General features: G+C 36.2%; 1 protein-coding gene across 2 annotated transcripts in view; it reads right to left on the reverse strand.

Annotated features, from left to right (window-relative positions):
- Nucleotides 1-23,865, reverse strand: part of LOC150092340 (sodium- and chloride-dependent GABA transporter 1-like) — a 247,537-nt gene that overhangs the window by 70,284 nt on the left and 153,388 nt on the right. For both annotated transcript variants that reach the window (XM_090414962.1, XM_090414964.1), the window contains one exon: nt 5,838-5,897. In XM_090414962.1, coding sequence (XP_090271088.1) covers nt 5,838-5,897 — 60 coding nt within the window. The remainder of the gene's footprint in view (nt 1-5,837; nt 5,898-23,865) is intronic.

Below are 23,865 nucleotides of genomic sequence, written 5' to 3' on the forward strand. Positions count from 1 at the left end.
ACTGGCTCTGCAAGTTAAAGACAACCTAGAAGAATTCTAACGTTATGCTGCAAGCAAACGAAAGAACGAATTTGAAAGAATAACTGTACTGAATGCAGGTGGTGTGAGCGTGATAGATGCAGAAGAGGTTGTTCAACTAATGAGCAGCCTTTTTGCTAAAAGCTGGTATGAACTTACCGCTACCTTTCACTGTACGAGAAATCTCATATAGATGAAGAGAAAGTATTAGAGATGTTGCACAAACTGAATAAGAATTCTGCAATAGAAATTGATGGGTTATCAGTACGGATCCTAAAAGAGTGATCAGCTGAAAACTGGCTATTCCCTTGACCAGGCTAAATAATTTGAGTGTCCGAACAGGGAAGATTCCACAGGAGTGGAAAGAACGTATGGTAATCCCATTGCACAAGGGTCGTGCAAAGACCGATGTATTCAACTATCGACCAATAGGTATCTCAGGAGTGGTGGTGAAGATTTTGGAAAAGTTGGTTAGGGCTCACATTCCGAAATTTGTTGACACACAGAGAGAATCTCTACTTTGCAACGAACAGCATGGGTTTACTAAGAAAAGGTCTATTTCAGCAACTTTCTCACATTCTATAATGTTACCACTGAGTTAGACAAGGGAAATTATGGAAAACTGTTGCATAAATTGGAGAATACGGGATTGAATCCTAAACTATTATCATGGATTACGAGGATGGCTGACTGACGGATATCAAAAAGTGGTTATGGGTGGTGTCAGTCTTCAAGATTGAAGTAACCAGTGGTGTGCCTCAAGGATCAGTCTTTGGTCCATTGTTATTCAATCTGTACATTAATGACATTGTAAAGGATTTGACGTGACATACAGATATTTGCCGATGATGCAAAGAGAGGTAGGGTAGTTAGGAGAGCTGCTGAATATGAAGTACTTGAAGAATGATTTGAATAGGCTTGAATTGTAAGCATTTGAAAATGGTTATCATTTAAATGTTAATAAATGTGAAGTCATTTATTAACATGCATTTCGGTGCGATTAGATATCTAATGTCGTATCATTTTGGTGGAATTATGCTTGAAGAAACTGATGAAGCTAGGGATCTTGGAGTTTAAGTAGAAAGGAAGTTGAAGTTCAAGGATCATATAACAAAAATTTTAAACACAACTCAGAGAATAATAATGGCAATGCTGAAAGGAACCTTGACATGTAAAGATAAGAAAGTCATTTGTCTCTTTAAAAGGCCTCGATAAGACTATTGTGTACAATTGCACAAATGTGGACTATGCACAGGTCTGTTCTCCTGGTTTCCGTGCTGATTCTCAGTAGATGGAATTTTTTATTTTATGGATAGTGGGGAAAGGACGCGAGGGCATCCATATAAACTTAGAATAAATGCTGGCAAGATGAGGGTTAGGGCTAGATTTTTCTCAGAGAGCAGTACGTGATTGGAATGGATTGGCATTGGTTGTGTGTGCAAGTAGCATGAATGAATTCAAGAACAGGTATGACAGACGGCGCGAATAGTATGACCTCCCTCGATGAATTCCTGACTCCCTAGAGGTCTGTCTTAATAATAATAGATGTAATGGACATAATGATAGACGTAAATAAACTAAAATAGCCTTTAAAAATGAAATACCGATCATTTCACCTCTGTGATCTGTTTTTGCCACTGGAACAATACCATAAACGGCACTGACTCGCAATATTACTATTTAACTGGGTTAAGTTGTTTTACAATTTCGATCGGTGATTAAACTTCAGTGCGGCCCAACCTAGAATAAGTCCAACCGTAAAATCAGTTGTTAAGTATAATAATAATAAACGTGTGCTTTTATTGTGTTATTATTTATTTATTTATCGTATGACTTGTTGCACATGGTTAAAAGACAATACGAATATAATATACGTGAGTATAGATAAGATACACATATATGATTAAAAAAAAAAGTCTACATTCAGGCAAATACAAATATGAAATTTATGAGAAGCATCAGACAGAAGATTAGTCATATTTTAACATTTAGTTTTTGATCCAGTTGATCGCTTCTGGGGATAGGTCAAAGATATCCTTGAAGTCATCTGGATATGCTGTCAACTCACATTCCTGTACTATATGGTAAATGGTTTGGGTCTCGGCTCCACAGGGACAGTGGGGATTTGGTATCTTATCCCACTTTAAAAGTAAGTCTCCACATACACCATGGCCTGTACGAATCCTGTTAGCCATCGTCCATATATTCCTGGGCAGGTCAAATCCAGATGGTTTTTGAAATATGTTCATGTGATTGCGAACTTCAGTTGATACTGCTTGGGACCATCCCACCTACTCACCATACTGTCATTCTGGCTAAGAAGATTACGGGCGGTTTTTATAGCAGGTCTTCTAGATTTTAGTCTATTGGATAAAGCATCTGGAATAAATTCATGTATTAGGAGATGTTGGTTATTTAAAATTCTTTTATATTCATGAAGCAAGGCTTCCTGTCGTCGCAGTTCCGGAAGAGCAATATGGCTCAAAGTGAGGAGCCATTGTAAGGGTGTACTCCTAATGCAACCTGTAATTAAACGCAGAGTACAGTTAAGTCGAGTATTTAGTTTATTAACATGGTAACTATCGAGCCAGACAGGAGCACCATACTCTGCTGCACTGTAAACTAGACCCATTGCAGTGCACCGCAGAGTTGTGGCACTTGAGCCCAATTTAGTACCACAAAGCTTCTGAACTATGTTATTTCTGGTGAGAACTTTAGCAGCGATATTAAACATATGCTGTTTATATGTCAGAGTTCTATCCAGAATTATTCCCAGATATTTAGACGTCGGATTAAACTAAATTAATGTTCCATCAGCATATCTCTGGTTCTTGATTTACAAGACTATTGTTCAGGTGAAAGCAAGAACATTCGGTTTTAGCAGAATTTGGTGTTAATCTCCATTTTTTTATAGAACTGCCATAAAGCCGACAGATCATTTGTCAATATTTCTTCAGTTCTTTTGATATATCGCTGATCGCCAAAGCTACATCATTTGCATAAGCAAACTTCCTGCTGGCTGTTTCAGTAATATCTGCGATGTAAAGGCAAAAAGCAGTGGTGCGAGCACTGAGCCCTGAGGTAATCCATTCTTAAGCACTCTCTGTTTGCTGATGCTTCCTCCGGTGACTACCCTGAAATATCGATCACACAGTAAGTTGTTTAGGAGATGACCCAATATTTTACATGGGATGACCTTAAGAAATTTATATATGAGTCCCTCCCTCCAAACAGTATCATAAGCCGCTGTTAAGTCAATAAAGACTGCAGTAGTCTTCAGGCATCTTTGAAATCCTGCTTCAATGTAGGTTGTTAAGCTGAGAACTTGATCTGTGCAGCTGAGATCTATTCTGAACCCTACTTGTTCTGTTGGAGGAACACTTTCCAAAATTTTATCACTGATCCTGTTCAATATTAGTCTTTCCAACAATTTGTAGGTTGCACTTAAAAGGGCTATGGGGCGATAGCTTTCTGTTTGCTGGCTTACCTGGTTTTAACACAGCAATGATTTTTGTCCTTTTAAATTCTTTAGGAACGCAGTCACTTTCAAGTATATCGTTAAAGAACTTAGCCAGCCACGATCTTGCATAAGGTCCACAGTGCATCAGGAATTCATTATGACCATTGTCAAATCCAGGAGCCTTCCCAATTTTGATATTTTGAAGCGCCGAGGATATTTCCTCACGGGAAAAAGGCAAAAAGAATTATTGATTCTTTTGAGTTACAGACTTCATAGCCTTTAGTTTGCGTTTTACCTCTTTATGTTCTTTATCTATCGGAGCTCTAGAAAGCGAAACAATATGAACAGCTATCTGATTCGGATCGACAAGAGGAGATTTCTTTGGTACAGAGGGGCTTGAACCAAGCTTTTTAAGTAGCGACTAGGCTTTTCTACTAGAGTGTTTGAAATCTATGTTTTCAGTTATTTGAATCCACTTTTCCCCTACGAGCAGAGTTGAGACTATAGAGCAGTTCTTCTCCTATCTCAGGATCTTTACGTACAAGGAATTCCCGATACAGGGATTCGCTTTCATTGGTCCATCCAGGCAAGTATTCTTTTCGGTCGCCTCGAGGAATGTGTATTTTAGCCACCGCTATAACTACTCCAGTGAACAGTGTATAATTTTGGTAAGTTGGGGGATTTCTTCTAAGGCGTGCATCTAGATCCGCAGTGAAGTTTTCCCAGTCGGCTTTTTTGGAAAATCCATGTTTATTGTGTTAAGTCGAAGACATGGATAGATTAATTGTTAAAAATGGATTCTTACCTAAAGAAAATTATTTATTAGAAGAATTTTCCCTTGGCTTTGCGTATCAACATACTCAATACAAAACTAGTTCAAAAGATGGAAGAATAGCACACGAAAATGAAAACAAATCGAAAATACGGATGCCAACCCGAGTTGTAGTGGAGCAGGCTGTCGTAATCATCATTAATATCACACAGCAAGGGCTAAATAATAAAGATACAAAAAAAAGTATTAAATGATAGCGAGTTGAAAGTCATATTATTTACCATAACGGGGATAAGTCTAGTCCATCAGATTTATTCAATTTTGGACGATGTAACGAATGCTCAACTTCCTTTTTATAGCATTTCAATAAGAAATCTGCTTTTTGTTTTGCGAACTCTGTGTGCAAAAACTGACAGCATGATCTGCAAATCCAGATCATTCCGGCTTTTAATACTTAATGTATTTCTTGTGTTATTGTGGATGAAATGCTGATGACGCACTTCTCTGATTGACTAAAATAAAGTAAATTACGTTTGTAAGGTATCGGATAGACACTGAGGAATTTCAGTAGAGATGTTTCATGCTTCACTGAACCCAAGAAAAAAGAAAGTTTTCAGATGGGATGAAATAAAGCTTGTTGAAAGGCTGAATTCTAAATATGAATATACGTTACCTTGCACATACACGATGAGCTTCTCAGCTGGTCGGAGACGCAATAGATATTTATGGTATTGTTAATTAATTTATCGCCGATAAATTCATTACACTACTCGACCAAATTAACGGAACAAAATGAGTTCATGAATATTTTTAATAGCGTCTCGAAAGTGAATATTTGATATAATACGTATTTTAGTATACAAATTGACCCACTACTCAACAGGTTCACCCAAAGTGCAAGTTATAAAAACACTGATTGCAACCACATCACTTCATTCCCTCCCCCTTAGTGGGCTTGTCTTGCTCATTGTGTCAGCTTGCGAGCTATTAGCGTAATGCGCCACTGTGCGTCGCGCAGTTCCACTGTTGTTTATACGCAGTTTGCGCAAGTAGTAGAGTGTTCGTGATGCTTATTGTGTTTACTCCGTCTCTTTAAATATTTGCACATTACAATTAAAGACATAACATTTGTTATAGTTTTTATTTTTGAACATTATTTGGGTTATGATAATGGATTTTATTTTTAAGTAATTTTGAATTATACTAAACTGTATAATTTTATCGATAATGAACAATATTTTTTCATGTTTAATTTTTTTTTACCATAATTTTGATATTTTATCCAAACACGTATACACTGTACTTACAGTGTGTATGCATATTTCGAAAGTTGCAGCGCCCCCACGATTTCAAGCCACGAGCCGCCACTGGAGATGATGCTAGTAACTTTGATCTGACAGTAGCTGAATATAAATCTTAATAGCTGTAAATAACATTGAAATTAACTAATTCGAAAAAATTAATCTAACAAGAAAACAACCGTTTGTGATAATATGCACATAAATGTCAGCTGAATTGTATATATAATAGCTAAATCAATCTTTAAAATATCCTAAACGGAGAAGTTAAAAAAAAACTGTAACTTACTGTTTGGCTCTGCATTACCTTTAATGGGCACTGCCTCAACGCTATTAGCACAGCTTTGTCCTACAAAGTGAAAGAACAGGATTAATAGTAATTTGATAGGTAAATAATGCAACAGAGTATAGCATGCTATTAAAGTGAACTTTGTGTCGACATGTGCACGCATAAAACCCGACACTCCTACTGTTAACAATATGAAAGTAGTCCAAATTTCTGAGAAATAGTTTCAAAATGGACTGTTAAATTTTAATTCTAATTAAAACGAGATTGTTTTTTAAAAAAAATAAAATACTCATGTTCATTCGTGGGAATGGAAAATTTGGTTATGCACCTTTCATAAATAAGAATGAAAAAAAAAAAAAAAGTTCCTACTACGAGAATCTGATTTTTGTCTCTTCTGCAAAACTCCATGCACCTTAGAATACACATCATTATTATTAGTATTACGTGACACCTCCAAGGAGTCCAATGACTCATCGAGGAAGGGCACTCTACTCCACAACTCTCCGTCTGATACATATCTGTCCTGTCCTTCAAAAAGTGATAATCCTATTATTTATTGACGCTGCCTCTAGCACTAGTAATCAGCCACATAGCCACGAAGTTTATTGTTATCCACTCCATGCAGACTAGAAAATATACAGAATATGTAACATCTCCTTCTTGGCTGCCAAGGCTGTCGTCTAACTTTTACTTAAGAAACACAAGAGAAAACAGCAAAATATACATTTTTCAGACATATATTTTTACTGTTTATTAAATAAAAAATATTATCTTTTTAGACATTATCTTGACGATGTATTATCTTTCATAGAAATATGTTTATTGTTTTAAATGTGGATTGACCCGGACTTTGTTCTTGAAGGCTCACTATAAAAACACCAAACAACAATACCATGCATGTTTTCAATACATGGTATTGTTGAATACCATGCAATACCATGCATGTTTACACATCACATGAGGATACTCTGTCATTAGAAATCTTCAACTTCATACGAGCCTATCTGTCCGACATCAATGAAGAATATATCATCATACCGGGAGACTTTAATTGCACTCTTGAACAAGAAATAGACAGGCTGTAATATACTGAACATTGCACTTCATTAATAAACAAACTTCAAGCAATGATAAATAACTCAAAGATGTCTTTTGGCATCAGCATCCAGAGAAGACGTATTACACTTGGAGATCGACAAAAGACGTATTACACTTGGAGATCGACAAACATGGCAGCTAACAGGCCTCTATACTTGGTCCAATTAGAGCAGTGGTTCTTAACCTTTTCGAAGTGGAACACTTTTGATTATAAGAAAAATTTGGGGAACAAACTATGCATGGATTTGGCTTTCATAAAAATTGAACTTATTTTAATGCGATACTTGAGCTTATCGGCTTTTGCAGATTTCTGCAATATCAGATCTACTATGGGATATAGCTACCCTCATCTCTTTGTCGATATCAGTAAGTCTTTCACGCTTTTTAGTTTTTATATGGGTTAACATTGAGAAACCGATACTTTTTTTCTGAAAAGCTGACAATTTGTCAGTGGATGTCAAAATATTTTCATATTTCCACTTGTATTAACGCTATTTAAGTAATTAAAAATATCGGCTAAATATACCATTTTGGCACACCAAATATCATCTCGAAGACATTTTACAAAAGCATCTGTGCCTTCATTTTGAAAAAGACCAATGATTCATTCTTAAATTCTGAATAGCACTTTATCCCTGGATAACCGTCTTATTTCAGTATGCAAAAGCAAAGATTCGTACTTGGCTTCCATAGATTTACAAAGTTTTTTTTGTAAAAAAAAAAAAAGGCGTGCTTTTAAAGGTCTTGACTTGACTTGACTTGTAATTTACCATATTTACAACTTGGTTTAGTACAGGTTTTAATATTGCCGGTAATGTTTTTGAAACTAGGGATTCTCTGTGCAAAAAACAGAGTGCATAGATATAATATTTGGGTTTATTTTCTTTGAGAGGGTAACAAATCCTTTAATCGGTAAGGATTAAAGGAGAGCAGCTTAAGGATCTTCGTCAGCCATAGCCAAGTTAGTCGGTCGGGCGTAGACAGCAGGGTTTTTCTCCCCAGTTTAGCTGGGTTTTTCATCCCGCAAACAGACAAACCGTCCCCGTGAACACACATGGATACAGTCAGGAATACCTAAGACGATCCCTCCAGCCACAGATCTGAATTGTCAGCTATGCCGGTCCCGAGTCAGGATAAAAATAGGAGGTATTGAGGTGGTGCCGTACCTCCCCGTAAAAAGGGGCTCACGGCCGTTGAATCACCATACGATATAAATAAATAAAACTATTTCGTTTTCATTAATGAAACAAACGAATCCTAGTGTATGAGCTTTACTGCTAAGTCTTGTCAATTTGTAAAGCATAATGTTGTTTGGAAGGTTTATGGTAATTGTTTTTCTCAATACAGTGGCGTAGCTAGGGGGGGTTGCGGGGGGGGTACTCCCCGGGCCGGACTTTTCACGTGAGACAATTTTATTTTTTGACGATTATTCTATTTATGTTAACTTAGTAATTTTATTACTTAATAATTAGTTTTCAACAACTATACTTACAACAAAAATAAACAAACAGTGTTTTAATTTCTTTCCTTACGTCGTTTTGACTTTTTGTAGTATTTTTGGTGTGTATTGAGAGGGGGAGGCAAACTGAGGGACCTCCCCAGGCGTCAAAAGCTCTAGCTACGCCACTGTCTCAATATCATCTGACATATCTTTAATTTTGTTTTGCATTGTATCGTTCGAATGAGGAATTTTCAAATTTTTCTTTCTTTTTTTTTGCTTCGTCGCCAAACAGAATGTTTCACAACATGCTGGTAAAGTAAGAGACTGTGCTATAATATGTGGTTTTGATTTAGCAATTAATTCAACTTATATGATGCAAGTTGTGCCTTATTGGAAATTTTAACAGTCGTTTAAAAATATTTTACTTGTTTAACTTGCATGTCCACCAATCTCTTGAAATAATCTTTAGTTTTTGAAGCCAGATTGGCGTGCTTCGTAGTGGCGTTTCAACTTAGCAGGAACCATCGCGCTATTGGATAGTTTTCCCCCGCATACAAGATACTGGAAAATAGGACATTCTTCCTCACTGGCATAAAACCGCAACTTAAATATTCATCAGAATATTGTCTATTAATTTTTCTTAATTTACTATGTATAATGCTGTCTTCTGTATGAGATATTTGCAGCAACGTCACTACTACTTCCAGTTGTACTTGCCCCACCATTAATATTTGCCTCAGAATTACGTTTTCGTTTAATAATACATTTATCCATTGTGTGCTACTACGATGTTAGACAACACACAATCCAAATATACATTAAAAATGGGCTGTGCGCCTTTAAAATAGAGATTGTGTACTAAACTTTCAGGCTTTTCTGAATTTATCTTCACTCATTCAAAATAGAAAACAGAACCAATGACAACATGGCGCTCCACCTGAAATCACAATTAAATCCTTTATAGAGATCTATAGTCATCAGAAAAATCAACCCAGGATCACCAGTATCGGATAACTAACTTGAACAACCGCTCCAGCATCTCCAGGAAGAAAGTCATGCAATATCGTTCAGCCGTCCAAATTATTAAAAAAAAAAAAAAAAAAAAATCGATAACCTTCATCGCAGAATCAAATTCACTTGGAATATACCTAAATGTCCCTATAAAAAAGGTAGTTAGATGGTTCCTATGAACATGTTTTTGGCAAATCTTCCTTCTCAAGTCGATATATCCATAACACTTCTGCTCACAATCCCTCATAGAAGTATGATATTATTAAATGCATTCTTTCAAGCGCTCATGTAACAGTGGTGTACCCAGAGGGGGGGGGGCGGTCCTCCCCGTGCACCAAGCTGAATGGGGGCCAAGAGCATGGAATATCATTATTATTCACCAGATATTTATATAAAAGTTTTTGTATCATTTTCAGCTTATTTAATATTGAAAAATTATCTTAAATTAAATTATAATTATATAAATATAAATACATAATCATAAATAATTAAACAGTTATTTAATATTATTGATATTCATAAATATATTTTTTTAAAATTTGGTGCTAAATACGACATCCATATGCAATACGTAGATAGTTAATTCGAATTCAAATCAAAACGCGCGAATTTTGTTTAGTTACTTTTGTATTATTGCAACGTCAGATGTCATCTCCTTCCAGGAGTTGACTACCATGAGCTTCCACCATGTACGGTTTTGTGCTTCTCTTTTGCATTCTTCATAGGACAAAAAGGTCCAGTCCTTAATATTTCCCATCCAATCTGTTCTTCGTCTTCCTCTTCTTTTTCCATGTATCATTCCTTCTAGAAGTGTTTTTTGTAGGGATTCATGCCTTAGTATGTGACCAACGTAGGTGGTTTTCCTTTTCTTAATGGTTTTCAACAGATTCCTATCTTCTCCAATCATCTCTAATATTTCTAAATTAGTTTTTTTTGTCGGTCCATGGGACTCTAAGAATTCTTCTGAAGATACACATCTCAAAGGCTTTTAGTTTATTTTCACAATATTTTGATATTGTCCAGGTTTCTGCCCCATATAGCAGTGTTGGCCATAAGTAGTAAAAATACGAAAATACGAATGTGTACGCTTATAGCGTACCCATTCCTATTTTTGTGTTTATAATCGGTGATAGAATGCTGTGTGTGTTGAAAATAGGCCGATTATAAACAAACTCGGAAGAAGAAGTATTTTTGTGTTTGTACTGCATAGCTGTAGTCGTAAGTACAGTTTTTAAAAGTACAAATTTAAAACTTCTTTCTGCTATTTGTTTATTTGTTTCTGATCGATACAATCTATACTAGTTAAACACTAATCAAACCCTATTTAAAAAATTATAGGAACATGAAACGACAAAGACCAATTGGATATCAAAGAAAAAAAATAATAATAATAAAAAACACGAAAGAAGCTGTTACAAATATGTCGGGAACTATTATAAAATACATAATGCCAGCGACATCAGTTTCAACCATAGCAGGTGAAATAGAAGAAATAGCATGGGTGAAAGGCAAGAAATGGAGGATACTTAGGAAAAAATAGTCCAGCAGGATAAGAAATATATTGATGATGAAAAGAATATTGAACTCAATACGACAGAAGCAATAGAACAACAAGTAAAGAACGTCAATAGTAAAGAAATGGAATGGACAAATACAAATGAAATATTCTGCATGTTGATGCTTGGTCAATCCCAGTACCAGATGAAATTAAAATTGATATTATTAAGCAAGGAAGTGAAGTATTTCAAAATAAAGATGGACCTTTTGATGCAACAGATAGATCTGGAATAGGAATTAAAGGAGATCATCGCCAACTTACAAAATCATGGTTTAATAAAGAACTACCAAATAATGAAAATGTTCTTAGAACTTAGTTTATTCTCAGACAGCAAAAAAATATACGGTTTTTGTTGCCGTTTATTTGCCTGCGATACAACTAGAGTATCGAGTTTTGTGAATGATTTTAATAAATGGCATTAAATCCAAATTAATTAAATATAAATTAAATTAAATCCAAAGATTTCGCAACATGAAACTTCGACACAACATCTTAATTGCTTAGAAATGTGGAAAACTTTAGCAACAAAGTTAAAATTGAATGACTATAGATCAAGTTACTCGAGATCAAATTATTAAGGAAAAGACAAGAATGAAGGAAGTTTTGAAGAGAGTTTTGGTCGAATTCTCTTTTTAGCTGGTCAAAATCTTTCTCTTCGAGGTCATAGAGAAGATTCGTCATGCTTTAATAATAGGAGATACAGCTCATACTTATCCTCAAGAATCCAAAATGAATTCATAAATTTACTTGGAAATCAAGTCAACGACAAAATATTGGCGGACATAAAAAAGGCTAACTATTACGGGATCCTTTTTCGGCAGTACTCCTGATGTATCTCACGTGGATTAAATGTGTGAAGTTATCAAATACGTGCACATCGAAAATGGAAAAGTTGAAGTACGGGAGTCATTCTTAGATCTTTTTTCTATCTCAGGAAAAAATGCAAATGCTATTACTTCTGACATTCTGAAGAAATTAGAAGAGGACACACTTGACATTAGCCTAAGCCGTAGCCAGGGATATGAAAATGCTGCAACTTTGTCTGGAATTCATGATGGAGTTCAACGAAAAATAAAAAGTATCAATTCTAAAGCGTTATTTATGCCATCATGTGCAAATCACTCACTTAATCTTTGTGGAGTTCATGCTTTTGGAAGCATTTCTACTTGCGTAACTTTTTTGCACTTTTGGAAAAATTATATTCATTTTTTTCAAGTTCAACTCACCGTTGGGAGGTATTGAAGGAAAGTGTAGGACTAACATTAAAAAAGTTATCAGGCACAAGATGGAGTGCTCACTATGAAGCAGTTCATACAGCAAGATATAATATCGAAAAGTTAATTTTAAGTTTAGAAGCACTGTGATATAAAAGAAAATATTGACACACGAGGATCAGCTCATCATTTACTTGGTGCAATTTGTGATTTTACTTTTTTTGTGTTATCTGTCTTTTTTGGAATGAAGTTTTAGAAGTAAATGGTACTTAAAAATACATAAAAACTAGCGGAATAAGTTTAGAAAAATGTAGTGCAAGACTTGAAAATAAATCTGAAACTCTTTCTTGAAAATGAACAAGAAGAAATGGTGAATAGAGCAATCGAATGTGCAACAACAAAATACGATAAGTTGGACATTCCTATAGAAAAAAATGGCAGAAAAAGGCAAAAAAATAAAAATGCCAGGAGAATTGTTGAACGATGGTCTTATACTTCAAGAGGAGGTGAGAAGATCAATGTTTGTGTGCCTCGATCGCTTTTTTTCTAGAATTATGTAGCCGTAACAAAGCAATGGATGAAATAATAACGATTTTTAGGATTCTGCAACCCAATATTTTAATACATGGCACAGAAAAAGATTTCGAAAATTGCATCCGCAATTTAAAAAATGTCTATGATGAATTTCAAAGCGATTCCTGAAATAAAAAGACTTCAGCGACATCTAACAGCTGTTAATATCAGCAAACAAGAAGCAAAAAAAATGGACAGCTCTTCAATTATTAGTTCATTGTGGTGGGATTTTGTGGAATCTCTTCCAAATACAGTAGGCTCCCCGTATCAGTGGTTTCACTTATCCCCAGTTCTAAAAAAGCGCGCGAAACTGTCGAGCGCCACCAGGATGAAACATGCACATGCGCAGGTTGAAAACTTGTCGAAACACGCTTGTTTTGCTAGGCGCGTGGACTTCAACGTGCTGTTTGTTCGTGTTTAGTTTTACTCGAATTGTCGACGAAAGCAGTCAATTGTCTGTCATTGCAATTAAAAATTGCGTTTAAATTCAAGCAAATAAATTGTGGAAAATTTTAATATGGCTTCAAAACCGAAGCGAAGACGTGAAGTGCTCAGTATTAGTGAAAAATCAAAGATTATCAATATGATTGAAGTAGAAAAAAAGTCAATTGCAACCCTTGCCAAGATCTATAATAAAAACAAATCTTCGATGCGTGAAGTGTTGAAAAACAAAGAAAAAAATTCGTGCGTCTTTTCATTGTTGCGCCCAAATCTGCAAAAGTTACGGGTACAGTGCGTAATAAGGCGTTATTCAAGGTAGAGAAAGCTTTGAATTTGTGGGTGGAAGACATGACAAGAAAAAGGATTTCTATTGACGGTAACACGTTACGACAAAAAGCATTGATCCTATATGAAAAGTCATTTACAGCAAGGAAGGGCTGGTTGCATAGATTCAAAACTAGGTTTAATCTAAAAAACATAAAAATTACGGGAGAATCTGAAGTTTTTAATTGTGATGAAACTGGCCTCGTTTGGAAGAAAATGCCCCAACGGAGCTCCATCCATAAAACTGTGAAGCAAGCACCAGGCTTTAAAGCATTTAAGGACAGATTGAAGCTGGTACTTTGTGGCAACCCAGCTGTTCATATAATTAAACCTAGGCCTTGTTTACGGAGCACCGAATCCACATGCCCTTAAAAACAAAATCAGACGTTGTCTGCCTATTTTTTTGGCAATAAAATCCGAAAGCGTGAGTCACGGTCGTGTTATTTACGGAATGGTTCGATGGATGTTTTATTCCAGAGGTGAAAAAATACTTGGAGAGGGAAGGATTACCATTTAAAGTTTTATTGATAATAAACAACGCTGCAGGGCACCTTGAGTCACTAGTCATCGAAAATGAAAATGTTCAAGTGGTTTTCTTCCCACCTAATACGACCTCATTCCTTCAGCCACTCGATCAAGGTGTCATTAGACGCTTCAAAGCCTCATATTCTCGGTAGATTTTTGATATGATTGGTGCAGTGGTTGAGGATTCTGCTGATGTTGGAGTCATGGAATGCTGGAAATCATTCACAATTGCAGATGTAATTATATTCATCAAGGGAGCAATGGACGAATTGAAACCACAAATGGTAACTGCATGCTGAAAGAATTTGTGGAGTGATGCCATTCTTAATTCTCAAACGCCCCTGATATTAACTCACAGATAACAACGATAATTAACCCAGAACGGAAAATAGGTGGAGAGGGATTTGACGATATGACAGATGAAGAATTGAATGATTACATAGATGGACATCGTGAGGTGCTCACTAACGAGGAATTGAAAGAGCTTGCTAAATCTACGGAAGATGACGATGAGGATGAAAGTGAACAAGAACCACCAGCGTGGATACTCGAAAAATTTGCCACATTTCGAACGTCTCAAACATTAAAGGAACAGATAATGGATTATGATTCAATGATGGAGCAGCATAAAAATTACTCGCACAATAAACAGAAACTTTGGAACCTTTGTAGAACCTGTTCGATGATCGTCAGCCTTCGACATCATTTGCTCAGTAGGCAAGCAAGCAACTGTCTGCCAAAAATTCGGAAGATGAATAAATATGTAGCTGAACACGAGGTGTTCTGATTTCAGTTGATTCCTCCTAATAAGAATAAAAATGTTAAGATTTTATTAACAAGTACATTTTCATTAGCATATTTTCTCATTTCGTTCTACATAATTATATGGGTTAAATTTTATACGTCTAAAGACGAAGTTTTATTGAATGAGGCATTTTTGGGGGTTTGCCACTTCACCCGTACTACTCGGGGTGCTTTCTACCGCATTTGGACACACATTCCATCCCTCCTCGTAGATTCTAAAGACGTAAAAATTGTTACATGATAATTTTAAATAAATGTGTAATATTATTATCGAGGAGCAATGGAATGTGTGCCCAAATGCGGTAGATAGTATCCCTGGATAGTACGGGTGAAGTGGTGGTCTAAAAATTACCTCATTTAATAAAAAAATAACTCTTTTTATTGTTATTTATTTAGCCATGCAATTTAGTGAATACATTATATATTAACTACATAACATATTCGCTAAAGAACCCTACAGTCCTAGCGCGTGAGACTAAGTCAATTTACTAATAATTTCCTGCTTCAATTTTGCTATATATGTGCAAAAATCTGGGTCTCACTAGTGGTTCGCTATCGCGGAAGACGATGGAAGCAAACCCCGCGGATACGGGAGGGGGCCTACTGTATTTCACTGTGTTTAAGATTTTTTTTAATGTGTATCAGTGGCTTCTTATGAAAGAAATTTTTCTAAATTAAAATTAATAAAAAGTTATCTGCAGTCCGATATGACAGAAGAGAGACTAAGTAATTTATCCATACCTTCTATAAAAAATAATCATGCCAGCAAGATAACCTTTGAAAAGTTATTGAACATTACGTAAATATTAAGTGCCGCAGAATGTAAAATAAAATATGTGTTGAAAATTAAAACATGTGTTTTTTTATGGACGGGGGGGGGAGCCAAAAAATGCAGCCCCGGGTACCAAAGATTCTGGATATGCCACTGAGTGGCAGTCGGTGAAAACTTTAAGTGGGAGTGCTGCATATACAAAATAAGAAAAAAATAATTCGCTTTTTCCTAATCAGTAACCAATTTATTAATGAGTAAATTTACATATCACAAAAATTGCTTTATTAAAAATATTTCACCCTCACTACGAACACACACGAATAATACACCCTGTCCAAAAAGAAACCGAACTTTTCAAAAATAGAAGAAATTAGTGGCGCCACCTGGTGTATCTTTTATGTTATCGAAAGCGGCAATCTTCATTAGTGTTGTGTCAATTGTTTATGACATTTGTTTCATTAGAAGACGAGTTACAATGCCAAGAGTGACAGTGTGTTTTCATGAACGGTCGGAAAATGAGTTTCAAACAGAGGGCTGCGATTAACTTTTGTGTTAAACTTGGTAAAACTTTTACCGACACGCATTAAATGCCTCAAAAAGCATACGGTGATGAATGCTTATCCTGCTCAAGTTTATGTGTGGTTTAAGCGATTTCCAAGTGGTCGTGAGACGCTTGAGGACGAGGAAAAGCCGGGTTGTCCAAAAACTGGACTGAACGAAGTTAACATCCAAAAAGTACATGATTTCATCAAAGAAAATCCGAAATCGTCCGTGAGATTGATTGAAGATGAATTGGGGATTCCAAAATCAACTGTGCACAACATTCTGACCGAGAGTTTGGGCCTTGGTAAATTGAATTCGCGATTTGTTCCCCACAAGTTGACCGACGACCAAAAAATGTATCGAATTGAACACTGCAAGAGCCTCATTAAAAGCGCTCGCAAGGACTCAAACTTCCTTGAAATGGTCGTTACTGGTGACGAAATGTGTTTTGAGTATGAGCCCGAAACAAAGCGCCAGAGTGCTGAGTGGAGACCACCAGAAGAGGGGCATCCGAAAAAAGGTCGCTAGGAGAAGTCAAAAGTGAAGACAATGCTGATTTGTTTCTACGATTCCAAGGGCATTATCCACGAAGAATTCGTTCCACCTGGCCAAACGGTATACGGTGAGTTTTATCTCGAAGTTTTGAAGCGATTGATAGAGAATTCGTCCCGTACGGCATGACTATGGTGATGCGGGCAGCTGTTCGCTTTTGCACGGTAATGCGCCATCTCATCGATCAAACATTGTGATACAGTTTTTGAGCAAAAACCAAGTTTGTGTGTTGGATCACTCGCCGTATTCATCTGATTTAGCACCCTGTGACTTCTCTCTTTCCCCGACTTCATTTGCCGATGAAAGGAAAGAGATACGACACCATTGAAAATGTTCAAGCGGCAGTAACCACGACCCTCAACCTTATCCCAAAAACCGATATAAAAACTCATTTAACGAATAAATTGAACGCCAAATGCTGTATCGAAGCTGAGGGAGAGTATATTGATTGAAATAAATGATTTTAATAATTATATTTGGTCAGTGTTATATTTTCTATCAAACGTTCGGTTTCTTTTTGGACAGAGAGAGTAAAAGTTTCGTACACAAAAATAACGCGCGTAAGCATACAGTATTCTGTAGCGACACTGCTCAACGAGCAGTGTTGGTTTCGAAATTCCAACATTTGTTTCGTGGAGCGATAATTTAAAAAATATAATTCTTTTCATATTTTCAACAGTGACACTCGTCATAATTCAGCCTTGTATTTATAATAAATAAATGTTATTTTAACAGCATAAAATAAGATTTACCAAAAATATTTCACCCTAACCATGAACAAACACCAATAATAATAATTCTCATAATGTAATACATCTCCTAGGAGCTGCGTTTTACATTATGAGAGAATATTAAGGACATTGACGGAGGTTGCTTCACCTTTGCTCCGAGTTGCCCTGGTGTTGTGCTACCCAAGTGATTACTTACACTTGGGCTCGCCGATAGTTTTTTCGGCATGAAACTAGGATTCGATGGATTTCGATCCGAGTTTCGTACCCGGCTGTACAATAATACGGGATTTACCATCTCCCTTAAACTTAACACCAATAATAGTTTCGTATTTCAAAAATAAGGCGCGCAAGCATACAGTTTATCTGTAGCGACACCGCTCGTTTACGTGCAGAGACTAGTGCAAACGAATATAATATATCAGTGAGCCTAGCCAGAACTGACCGAACGTGATAATTCCGACACTGCATTAAAATGCAGTGCATTTATTTCATAATCTAAAGTGTTAATCCTAATTCCAATTATTAACTATTCAATCACTGTCGAAACATAAGCTGTAACCTTTAACATGTACTGCATTTATATAATGTTGTAAGCATTGTTATTTTTAAACACAAACAAAATTTAATTTTTTCGTTTTTTTCCCTGGGGGTGCTGCAGTGCTTATATACAAGCCGCTACTGTTATATAATGTCTTCCTCGTTTGAACTACTTTAAAAAGAAATTTCTGCTATTAAAGAAACGGTTATTCTCAACAGTACAGATTATCAACCATTATTCTCCGACAGAATTCCAGTGGAGGCATGGAAGGCACTGGGGGAAGAGGGAATTGACCTGCTGTGGGACCTGTTCATGAAAGTTTGCCAACAGGAAAATATACCCGAGGAATGGAGGGAGAGTACTCTTGTTCCCATCTACAAGGGTAAAGAGGATGCACAAAACTGTAAAAATTAGAGGAATAAAATTGATGTCCCACACAATGAAGATCCTAGAAAGGGTTCTTGATGGTAGATTGAGGAAGGAGGTGGAGATTGCAAAGGAACAATTTGGCTTCATGCCTGGTAGATCATCGACAGATGCTATCTTTGGGTTACGACAGATGATGGGAAAATATCGAGAGAAACAAAGGGAGCTACATCTGGTATTTATTGATCTGGAGAAAGCATACGATAGAGTGCCAAGGCAAGAAGTCTGAAGGTGTCTGAGGGAGAAGGTGCCAGAGAAATATGTCAGGTTGGTGCGGGAAATGTACAGAAATGTGAAGACAAGTGTTCGGACCTGTCTGGGACAGACAGAAAGTTTTCAAGTAACAGTTGGCTTGCATCAAGGGTTAGCAGCATTAAGTCCGTTTCTGTTTAATATTGTGATGGAGGTGGTAACAGAGGAGGTGAGAGAAGATGCGCCTTGGACAATGTTGTATGCAGATAACATCTTGCTGTGTGCAGATTCAAGAGAAGAAGCGGGAACTAAACTGGAAAGATGGAGAAAAGTACTGGAAGAGAGAGGTATGAGACTGAGCAGAAGTAAGACAGAGTATATGTGTTGCGCAGTGGGTGGCGGCCAGGAGACAGATCGGGAGCTGAAAGGAAATGTCATTAGGAAGGTGAGAGACTTTAGATACTTAAGTTCAACAGTGGAAGAAGATGGAGGAGCTGAGAAGGAAGTGTGATGCAGGATACAAGCAGGTTGGAGGAACTGGAGGGAGATGGCTAGAGTGTTATGCGATAACAGGGTGCTGATCAATCTGAAAGGCAAAATTTATAGGACAGTAGTGACGCCAGCTATGACATATGCTATAGAAACTGTGGCCCTGAGGAAAAATAACATCAGCAGGATGGAAGTAGCAGAGATGAGAATGCTTAAGTTGATGTGCGGTGTGGTGTGACCAGAAAGAATCGTCTGAGAAATGACTATGTCAGGGGAACAGTGAAAGTTACGAACTTAGGAGCGAAAATACATGAGGCAAGGTTGAGATGGTTTGGTCATGTGATGAGGAGGGAGGACGAATATGTGGGTAGAAGGGTCATGCAGATAGATGTGCAAGGAAGGCGGAAGCGTGGGCGGCCAAAGAAGAGATGGAGGGAGCTGGTAGAAGAGGACTTGAAGATGAAGAACTTAGATGTGGCGACAGCCCAAGACAGGAAGGTGTGGAGAAGACTCATTACAAGCAGTGACCCCACTTAAGTGGGAGAAGTTGCAGAAGATTCTCCGACCTCTATTAGAGGAGATGCTCACACAGAGACGAATATGTGGGTAGAAGGGTCATGCAGATAGATGTGCAAGGAAGGCGGAAGCGTGGGCGGCCAAAGAAGAGATGGAGGGAGCTGGTAGAAGAGGACTTGAAGATGAAGAACTTAGATGTGGCGACAGCCCAAGACAGGAAGGTGTGGAGAAGACTCATTACAAGCAGTGACCCCACTTAAGTGGGAGAAGTTGCAGAAGATTCTCCGACCTCTATTAGAGGAGATGCTCACACATAATCTCCATCCCATATAATTAAAGACATTTCAGAACATCTCTAGTATCTTAAAGAAACTCAATATTTCTACAATTCAAGCCTATTAATCTAATCAGCTTTATGATGCTATTTCTAAAAGATAAAATTCTGCCCCTACTGCTACCCGGACTATATTGTCCCATGCAACTGAGATTATTCTTAGAACAAACAGGCCGATCTCTTTCTATAAACATCTCTGAACATCAACAACACACTTGTCCAAAGACCTACACCAGAGTGAGCATAGAATTACTAATACTAGCCACAAAATCCTCTGGAATGATATCGAATTGGTAAACAGATGTTCCCATAAATACGTCTCTTTACAGAAAGTGCCAAAGTTCTACATCATCTTCATCTTAACTGTAATGATGGACTTTTCCATGATATAATTCTGTGAAATTATTAATCGCTTAATGGAAATGTGCGTGATATACGTAATTTTCACACATGCAAAGGAAACCAGAATTTATTAAATACATATTTCCTCAATGCAAGATGAGAATCATTCTGGAAGAAAGTAGAAAAATTGGCTACATTTAAAATATGAACACAAGAACGAGTGTAGAAGGAAACACTATTAAAGTTCCTGGAAAAACATGCATAGTTTTGTAATTTAAAAAAAAGAAAAATCTCCTAATGCCTTTTATTCCTTATAAGGAAAAGGAGACGCCATCTTTAGCTCTAACTTTTGGAGGTGTTCAATCTCAAAAGATAGCTGGCCTAAATGTATAACTAATTACAAGAGGTATCCGACGAATGACAAGTGCCGCCATCTCGTGGTTGCTAATGTTGATACAATATAGTATTGTCCGAAATAGTGTGGGTTCTACGATCGGTTTTCTTAAGCTTATGGGACGAAACCCGAGTCTCCGAGAAAAAAACACACTTGCTCATGCCAGAGATCAACTAACTCGGGAACTGGTCGAAAAAAAATATTAGAATAAGCTCCTTTAATGTGACTAGAACCGAATAAGTCTTTATTTGGATGGCATTGAGAACAGGATTCCACTTCCACTGTAATTACACAGGTCTCTAAAAAGAAATAATGAAAATTATAAACAATTAATGGCAATTACTTCACAAAACTGGGACAGACTTATAGTGTGTTGGATTAAGGAAAATCTCCTCTTTTCTCTTCAATACACCCTATTCCTCTTACGTGTTTAAATTTGGAAGGCAAGTTGAGAAGCCTTAAGGTAGCAGTCCGACCACTGGACTATTCATTAAGATTAGGGAGGTGGTGTAGGGTCTCACACAATTAAAAAAAAAGCAATCAAATTTAAACCTATTTTAGTGCAACATATTTGCTTGATTAGAGTGAAATCTGTATCTAGTGAAAGGCCTGAACCTTCGGATTACAGAAATATTAATTTTCCTGTTCTTGGATTCTGATATCACCAGAAGGGCCAGTCTGTCCAAAGTAGCAGGGTCAACAGGATATTTGATAAACACCAGGGAAGGGTAGAGGTGATAATTTATCCCTAATACGTGGTAGGAAAGGTAACTTTTAGGTTAGTTTGAAGGTGGTATACCGATTATATTGAGAGTATCCCTGCATTAAGTAATCAGCCAAAGCAAGTGATAAAGGATCCTCTTGGTGACGCTGTAACCTCTAGAGAGCGGTCCCCTAGGTGGGCAGATAAAGCCCATCAAATATGGTGGGATGGTCCGAATATATTGAATAAGGACTCATGGACCAACAAGGGCAAACATCTTGATTGTAAGGGAAGTGGCCCTCCCTTACACTCTCCCTCTTCTACTTTGAGAAAGATCCACTCACTTTTACCTTTCCTATACGGCATTATCAGCCAACTCTTATTTTATGACCCTTATGCTATTAGAGTACTCAAGGACTATAGGGTCTTTCCATTTCAGGTCTATATTTATGTCCTCTCCAAAATGTCCTCTTTTTTTCTTCAATACACCCTATTCCTCTTGTGTTTAAATTTGGAAGGCAAATTCAGAAGTCTTAAGGTAGCAGTCCTACCACTGGACTATCCATCATCAGGCTACAAACTTGACATGGAGAATACTAAATTACTTTCAAGCCAAAAGAGAAAGGTATTCAAAATGAATCAATGGAAAACGACCCTGGAATGAAAAACGAAAATGGAAATGACAAAATATAATGCACATAACAAACTGAAATGTAAGAGGCATATAAAAACAAATAATTAGAATGAAAGAAATTTTCAAATAGCAGTAACAATGAAACAAAAAATAAATTAAAAGGAACCATGAGAAATGAAAATTTTAATGTAATATATAAAGCTCTTTGGTCTTTTTTTAGAGATCAAAGAGCACAAGGAGGTGTTATGATTTGGATTCATAATTCCCTTTCAAAACAGTTAACATATTATAAACTATGGCATGAAATATTAATAAAAGCTGGAATAAAGACAGAGGTTATTTAACAATAATTGGTTTACATGTCCCAGAAGAAGAAGAAAAAGACTAAGATAATATTGAATTTTATAATCAATTACAAAATATATACAAACATCAAATATATATGACCCTGGCCTGGTTGGCTGAGTGGTTAGCGTATCCGCTCTCCAACCAAAACGCTGTGGGGTCAAATCTCACCATGGGCATGGATGTTTGTGATTGTCTGTGAAAATACTAGTGTGGTGGAGGTGACCAGTAGATAGCATTGGTGTAGATAAGGAGTTGTAGAGTAGGTGCCCTCTCTCGATGAGTCTTTGGACTCCTTGGCGGTGTCACATTATAATAATATAAAATAAGTAAAAATGATTATGTAATATTAGCAGGAGACTTAAATGCAAAAATTGGAAAAAACGAAAATTAATAATAATATAGGAATACATGGAAAACATATTCTAAACAGGAATTAAAAAATTGATCGACTTTGTAGTTTACAATAATCTTAAAATAATGAATTCTTTCTATAAACATACAAACATTACTTGGGCAGCAAGATGATGGAAATCAATATTAGATTACTTTATCTTAAATGAAAATACATCCAAGTTTTCTATAGATGTTAGAATCCACAGAGGATATGAAATAAGTAGCGAACATTTCCTCGTTAAAATAAAAAAATACCATCTAAATAACTACAAATAACAAGAACAGAAAAAAAAAATTAAAACATCTGTTTATAAAACTAGATTATTAAATGACACAAATATACAATGGCTATATGAACAAAGAATTGATCAATATTTAGATAAAATAAAAAGAAGTGAAGAAACTGAAATAGAATGGCTTAAATACATCACCAAATGAAAGAAGAAAAATTCAATATAAAAAAAAACAGATGATACAAAGCATATCATAAATCGTTAAGCAGTAAAAGACTAGAAGATGAAATAGAGTATAAAATAATCATTACAATAGCTAAATGAGAAGTCAGAAAAAGACAGAGAATCATGGAACAAATCTGTTTCTAATTTAGAACATGACTTATATAGAATAATACCCAATGTCTATAAGATTTTTAAATTTAAGTATAGATATTAGAGAAAGCATAAAATGAAACACTGAACTGAAATTAGAAGAATTTCTATACAAAATTCTAAACGGATAAATATTTTAAAAAAGATAACTGGCAAACATTTAATGAAAATGAAAAGGAAATAATTAAAGAAGAATTAGAAATCAGCCCTTGAAAGAAACAAGAAATGGAAAATCACCTGGAGAAGATAAGTTAGGTTCAGAATTATATAAACATGCAGATTTAATGAATGACTCATTATTTTTAAATAAAATCTATTCAACAAGTAACCCACCAATAGAATGAAAAAAAGCAACAGTGATCCCTGTTTTTTTAAAAGGTAATAGAGATGACCTTAAAAACTATAGACATGTAAGTATTCTAAATTCCTGTTATAATATAGCAGAATTTTAAATAACAAACTAATAAATTCCGAAGGCTTTATTTTAGAAGTACAAAATTAATTTAGAAAAGGACAATCATGTA

The sequence above is a fragment of the Typopeltis vanoorti genome, chromosome 26, assembly GCF_054136105.1.
Source record: "Typopeltis vanoorti isolate ZY-2024b chromosome 26, IOZ_Tvanoo_1.0, whole genome shotgun sequence".
In the NCBI taxonomy this organism is placed as follows: domain Eukaryota; kingdom Metazoa; phylum Arthropoda; class Arachnida; order Uropygi; family Thelyphonidae; genus Typopeltis; species Typopeltis vanoorti.